Here is a 6,669-nt window from a genome sequence, read left to right as displayed (position 1 = left end):
AAAAGACAGACAAGGCATTAAAGAAAAAAGTCATATTGCAGTCTTTTCTGTTTTCATTTAAACTCTTCAAAATAAGAAATTGAATTTTGATTTTAAGTTTTTATTTTTTATTTTCAAAAATTGAAAATTGAAATGCTAACACTGATTCAATTTTCAATTTACAAATGATAGTGTTCATAACCATCTGAAAAATATTTCTAAGTTTCCATTGCCCAATCAGACTATTATACAGATCAGATAACAAAATTAAAAATCCATTTTTTCGTGTCCTTTTTTTCATCAGATTAATAAAAAAATTGACTGCACCCTTTTATGTTTAATTTTTTTAATACCAAATTTTATGGGGGACAAGGGGGGCATGGGTCAGTGAATTTTGTGGCCAATCAATATTTAATCTAATTTGAAGATTAAATTTTTGAAACAAACTATTTTTAATCACACAATATAATTAGATAATGTTTTTATTACTCAATATTCAATATCTAATTTTTTCAATATCAGTTATTTAAATATCATTTTTGATATCTAATATCCAATAATTCAATATTGATAATAATAATCATAAACCTACTGACTATAATTGATAACAGGCTGTCCCACCCACATAACATTTATAGCCAAAAATATTCAGGAAGTGACAAAATCATTACAGAAATGAAGCAAAAATTCAAATGATCATTCATCGTTAATCACATAATGAAATGGCGATACATGATAGTAACTAAGTTCATTGCTAACATGGTAATAAGCATAATTATATAGGTAAGATTATTAACTGATGAAAATGATAATGATGACAAAAACTGTCATCATCATATTGTTAATGTTAAAGATACTATGCCTATAGTAAAAAGAGGAGGAGTTGGTACATGTGAAGACTATCTTGTCATGGTGACATTGTAGCAATAAAGTCCTCGGGCTCAGTAACATTACAGGTGTCAGGTAGTGCTCTCTCAGACCAACACAATCCTGGAGGAAGGCCTATACTTTTCGTGACGTCCCTTCTGAGATATTTCATCTCCTCCAACAATTCCTCTAACTTTGTCATAAGCTTTTCCTTCATTCGGGGGTTTTCCTCATCACTAGATGACAGTTCTACCACATCCCGCTTCCTTTTATCTGATCTCCCATTTCCCTTTCCTCCAAATCTGAACAAATCATCTTTAGTAACAGCAAAGATCTTACGGCTACCAAGACACCAGAAGCTTAAACCTATTAAAGAATAGCATTTTTTGTAAATAATTATTACCACATGATAATTTTTTGGTCTTGTTTGACAAAATTATTTTATTATGATTAACACAAAATTTAATAATCTCATCAAATTTATGACTGACCCCGAGTCCCTGCAGAATCTTGTATCCTTAGGCCATCAGATGTGATCAGTACATATTCAGTGCCCCAGCTATCTTGCATGATCTCTGTTACATGGAGCACGTTAGCAGTAGACTCTTTCACTGGAACAAATATCTGTTCTGTTGTAGGAAGAAACTTATTAGGACCTTTTCCGGTACTTTTAACAAAATGAGCCTGAACTATTTTCACATTTGCAGTTCCTCCATCAATACTTTTTTTACTGAACACTGGTCGGCTGGGGCAAAGCATAGATCTCGTAGTGCCAGACAATATGGGTGTGGAAAATCCAGATCCACTTGGCTGAGATGATACGACACCAACACCGTCACTCGGAGTCCCCATCGCAATCAAACATTCCACATCACTGGGTACATCAAATGACGTTTTACTAAGGTTGGGGAAAAAGACCCTAGCTCCTCTCTGCTCTCTTAGCCAAACCGTATTCATAGAAATCTATAGTTAGCAATAATTAGAGCTAGGTACCGTATTATGATACAAACTTACTGAAAACAAACTACATACAGCTTGCGGAGTTAACTGGGTCAATCTAATCTCTATTGGCTCCTCAGCCTCCTCTCCTTCCCTTACGAGTTTCACAGACATAATGACTCCTGTTGTTCTCTTATACATGCACGTGGACGCTGAGAGGAGGTCCTGGAGGTGGGAGGAGAACTATAATGGCGCTTGTTTATATTTTTAACCATAAGTAACCATTATGAATAAAATGAAACATCATGTCAACAACTTTTAAGTTTGAGTCAACCTATAGGTTAAATCGATGAAATACTTTAAGCCATCTTGAAATGTATGATCGCTGCCACTAATTAATTGAAAATATATCTCATCAAAAGAAGGATATTGTTTCTTGAAGGCAGTCTCACGCAATAGTTGTTTTTCTGGGTAAATTGCAAGTGGGTCACTGCCAAAGTTGCTTTCTGCTGTGATTTGGCCACCACTTTGTCGATACTGGAATACAGCTTGTGCTGATGTGGGCAGAAAGGAAGACTGAAGTGGATGTATACAGCAACTCTGTAGCATACGCTGATTAGGTGTGCCTCTATTACCTGAGCTGATGCTACCTATTATTATAAATGTTATCACATGACAAATGTAAGTAAGTGCTAACTTGGTAAGGGATGATTATTCCACGCTTGAATAAATAAATCCAATCCAACATTGCAAATATGAATAGAGTACCATGAGACACAAAACCGAATCATTGGATGATCTAATTGTAATGAGCCATTTTCAACCATGTTTAGCAAAGACCTCTTGACTGGATAATTAACACGCGAGTTTACATCCACCCACATTCGTTCGACAACATGATTCTAAAAATAATAATAAATTATTATAAAGAATGAAAATTATTATACCTGCTTAGATGTTGTTTGGACATAAGGACGTTTTGTGGTATCATATCGATGGTTACTTAATTGTGATTGAACCTGAAGTAAGAGTGCCCATTCTGATCCACGATCAACTCTGACTTGAGACCACAAGCCATGCTCTAAAACTAAGGGCCTATACAAAGAAGTTATAATTTTCTTACATAATCGTAATAATTAACCTGAAAAAATGTTCATATACTGCAACAGGATTTTTAATAGGCATTGTACAGAATCCAACAATTTTCTTACTAAAACCATCAACTCCTATGACATGTGTAACACCGAACATCGTCAATTTTTCATTCTGATCAATGTGAATTTTTTCGCCATAATAATATGCCACATATGGAGTTGGATTCATAAGTCTCTGTGTTGAATGCAATCTGGCAGCATGATTGCTAGGGTTTACTCGCTTCAAAGAACTTGCCACTCGATTTTCCCCTACTCTATACCCTTGTGAGGCTAGGAGTCCAGTCATAGTTTTCCGCCCATATTGATTACCAACCTATTAACAATTAAATTTCAGCAACAAGAAATTATGGGTCACCTTATGAATGTTTCTCTTAATAAGGTCATCAAGTTCAATATCGTTAAGCCTGGATATTTTTGTTATACCAGCTTTTACACAAAAACGCCGGACATTTCTGGAACTAAAACCTCTTTGTGCAGGAAAAAATCTATTCAATTCTTCGCTGACTGCTTGATAAGAATAGCGATGAGTTTCAATCCTGGACCTCACAAAATCCTCCAATTCATCCAGCGCCATTTTTATCTAGATAGTTCTCCTCCTCCGATCGATAGGCAGTATAGATCTAGCTCCACCTCTCAGCGTCCACGTGCATGCATAAGAGAACAGCAGGAGTCATTATGTCTGTGAAACTCGTAAGGGAAGGAGAGGAGGCTGAGGAGCCAATAGAGATTAGATTGACCCAGTTAACTCCGCAAGCTGTATGTAGTTTGTTTTCAGTAAGTTTGTATCATAATACGGTACCTAGCTCTAATTATTGCCAACTATAGATTTCTATGGATACGGTTTGGCTAAGAGAGCAGAGAGGAGCTAGGGCCTTTTTCCCCAACCTTAGTAAAACGTCATTTGATGTACCCAGTGATGTGGAATGTTTGATTGCGATGGGGACTCCGAGTGACGGTGTTGGTGTCGTATCATCTCAGCCAAGTGGATCTGGATTTTCCACACCCATATTGTCTGGCACTACGAGATCTATGCTTTGCCCCAGCCGACCAGTGTTCAGTAAAAAAAGTATTGATGGAGGAACTGCAAATGTGAAAATAGTTCAGGCTCATTTTGTTAAAAGTACCGGAAAAGGTCCTAATAAGTTTCTTCCTACAACAGAACAGATATTTGTTCCAGTGAAAGAGTCTACTGCTAACGTGCTCCATGTAACAGAGATCATGCAAGATAGCTGGGGCACTGAATATGTACTGATCACATCTGATGGCCTAAGGATACAAGATTCTGCAGGGACTCGGGGTCAGTCATAAATTTGATGAGATTATTAAATTTTGTGTTAATCATAATAAAATAATTTTGTCAAACAAGACCAAAAAATTATCATGTGGTAATAATTATTTACAAAAATGCTATTCTTTAATAGGTTTAAGCTTCTGGCGTGTTGGTAGCCGTAAGATCTTTGCTGTTACTAAAGATGATTTGTTCAGATTTGGAGGAAAGGGAAAGGGAAGATCAGATAAAAGGAAGCGGGATGTGGTAGAACTTTCATCTAGTGATGAGGAAAACCCCCGAATGAAGGAAAAGCTTATGACAAAGTTAGAGGAATTGTTGGAGGAGATGAAGCATCTTAGAAGTGATGTAAATAACGTTATGAAACTGACAAAAGGTATGAACCTTCCACCTGGTTTATACTCGAAGCTACAGGAAACATTTAGCTGCAGTGTGTGCCATGCTTCACCTTATAAGGTGCCTGTAATATTCTCAAGGTGCTGCAGAAACATAATTGGCTGCTCTGAATGCGTTGATAGATGGTTCAAAGACAACTCTACTTGTCCATTGTGCCGTTCTGAGAGAGCACTACCTGACACCTGTATTGTTAATGGGCTAGAGGATTTTATTGCTACAATATCACCATTAATGAAAGGACAAGATAGCCCTACTCATGTACCAACTCCTCCTCCTCTTTCTACTAGGCGTAGCATTTTTGATATGGACGATGATGACGGCTTTTTGTCGTCATAACTGCACTCCTGAGACTGCTGCTATACTTATCACTATACTTATACTTATGCTTATCACGACATTATCAATAACCTTAGCATCATGTATTAACCAATGATTTTATACTTTTGCTATCTAGCATACAATTATGATTATCATAACCTGAATCATAATATTGATTATTACAATTTTGCTTCATTTTCTAATCAATTTTTCCTGTGACCATAACAATAATTTTTTTATGTGGGTGGGACTGCCTGATACAATAGTCAAGTATATATGTAGATTTATGATGTAATGGAATTTTTAAAAATTTGACATTAAAAGTGATTTAATATTATTATTAATATTGAATATTGGATATTAGATATTAAAAATAATGTTTAAATAACTCATAATTTTTAAAATTAGATATTGAAAATTGAGTATTAAAACATTATCTAATTATATTGTGTGATTGAAAAATAGTTTGTTTCAAAAATTTAATCTTCAAATTAGATTAAACATTGATTGGCCACAAAATTCACTGACCCACTATGCAGTTGGGTTGTCATTCTGTCATTTTTATTCCTGCAGGAATAGAAACCAAAGAAACAATGACAATAATTGTACAATTTAGTGATATACTTTGTGTATGGTTGCATTATTATTGCTATTACACATGTATCCTATATACATTAGATATGTGACTTTGTGAAACTTTTAAAAAATACTAGATCTGATATCGTAAGTGTGGCATCATATAATTGCTACAGCCCAGTTATTATTCAAGTTATTATAAGTTACCAGGCATTGGGCATTTGAGAGTTTAACACCAGATTAAAATCAGTAGACAAAAAGAGGTAGGATGCTGAGGTTATGAGAGCATAGGAAAGTATGACATGTGCTTGAGTATAAGAAATTTTATACCATATTGCTGAATTTATTCATGACCTCAAATCAGTTTCATTTTCATTAAAATTACTATTTGCGTGTGGTTTACAAAAGTTCTTGTAATCTTTATTTTGATGTTATTAAATTTAGTGGAATGAATAATTATTTTAAAAATTAGTTCTAAATTACTTCTTTATACTTATATAGCTGGTAAGAAATGAAAATCAGGATCAAGATGCATATGGCAATATAAATAATAACAATAGATTTCATGTGAGGGAGAGCTTGTCAACAGAATCCCCAAAACTATATTTTGGATCTAAATAGATCATTTGCTATAGAATTTTTAGAACGGTTATGTCATACCACATCTGTGTCTATTACAATCAAATGATAACAAAACAATAATATAACTGTTCACAAGCAATCAGATATGGTTATAGATCTATAGATCAGTAGTTACAAAATTAATAATGCAATAAAGCTATTATGCTTGTACATTGTTATAGAGAGTATATACTACCAAATAAATTCAGTCTTACAAGAAATAGTAGAGCTCAAAAACTTGAAATTTCTTTAGGCTAGCTTATTTTACAATTCTTCCAAAAATCAGTGTAGATCTATTATGTTTTAGTCACAACATACTATAAATATAGCTGATATTTTTGGAGGAGTAAATTTTAGCAAATTGGCAAATTGCTAAATTTTATTGATAGGCTTTAATTTTGTTAACTTGAGTTCATGTATCTAACATTGTAGAATGCACATAATTTGCTAAGTTTTTCTAAAATCTCTAAATCTCTAAAATCTCTAAAATCAACAGTGGTATATACTTAGCACTTTTTGGCCTGTAGACGT

General features: G+C 34.2%; 2 protein-coding genes across 2 annotated transcripts; one reads left to right on the top strand and one right to left on the bottom strand.

Moving 5' to 3' along the window:
- Positions 1-626: 626 nt before the first annotated feature.
- LOC109593841 (uncharacterized) lies at positions 627-3,588 on the bottom strand. Its single transcript, XM_020008948.1, has 7 exons — positions 3,295-3,588; positions 2,927-3,252; positions 2,733-2,880; positions 2,483-2,687; positions 1,861-2,435; positions 1,338-1,809; positions 627-1,212 (listed from the first exon to the last, which is right to left on the bottom strand). Exons 1-5 carry the CDS (start codon positions 3,511-3,513, stop codon positions 2,104-2,106), a joined length of 1,230 nt encoding a protein of 409 aa, XP_019864507.1. The 5' UTR covers positions 3,514-3,588; the 3' UTR covers positions 627-1,212; positions 1,338-1,809; positions 1,861-2,103.
- LOC109593842 (uncharacterized) lies at positions 3,569-5,172 on the top strand. The gene is made up of 3 exons (XM_020008949.1): positions 3,569-3,713; positions 3,765-4,236; positions 4,361-5,172. Exons 1-3 carry the CDS (start codon positions 3,588-3,590, stop codon positions 4,957-4,959), a joined length of 1,197 nt encoding a protein of 398 aa, XP_019864508.1. The 5' UTR covers positions 3,569-3,587; the 3' UTR covers positions 4,960-5,172.
- The last annotated feature ends 1,497 nt before the right edge of the window (positions 5,173-6,669 follow it).

The sequence above is a fragment of the Amphimedon queenslandica genome, unplaced genomic scaffold (genome assembly GCF_000090795.2).
Source record: "Amphimedon queenslandica unplaced genomic scaffold, v1.1 AMPQUscaffold_13503, whole genome shotgun sequence".
NCBI classification, from domain to species: domain Eukaryota; kingdom Metazoa; phylum Porifera; class Demospongiae; order Haplosclerida; family Niphatidae; genus Amphimedon; species Amphimedon queenslandica.
The sequence above is the reverse complement of the archived record's forward strand: the minus strand, read 5'-3'. Positions and strand labels throughout refer to the sequence as shown.

Excerpts from the sequence above, each read along its gene's own strand:
- LOC109593841 (XM_020008948.1), bottom strand. The coding sequence starts at position 3,513 with ATGGCGCTGGATGAATTGGAGGATTTTGTGAGGTCCAGGATTGAAACT. Across the intron at positions 2,688-2,732 it reads TCCAAACAACATCTAAGCAG|AATCATGTTGTCGAACGAAT; the intron begins GTATAATAATTT and ends TATTATTTTTAG. Across the intron at positions 2,436-2,482 it reads GAATAATCATCCCTTACCAA|GTAGCATCAGCTCAGGTAAT; the intron begins GTTAGCACTTAC and ends TTATAATAATAG.
- LOC109593842 (XM_020008949.1), top strand. The coding sequence starts at position 3,588 with ATGCATAAGAGAACAGCAGGAGTCATTATGTCTGTGAAACTCGTAAGG. Across the intron at positions 3,714-3,764 it reads CTGTATGTAGTTTGTTTTCA|ATTTCTATGGATACGGTTTG; the intron begins GTAAGTTTGTAT and ends TGCCAACTATAG. Across the intron at positions 4,237-4,360 it reads AGATTCTGCAGGGACTCGGG|GTTTAAGCTTCTGGCGTGTT; the intron begins GTCAGTCATAAA and ends ATTCTTTAATAG.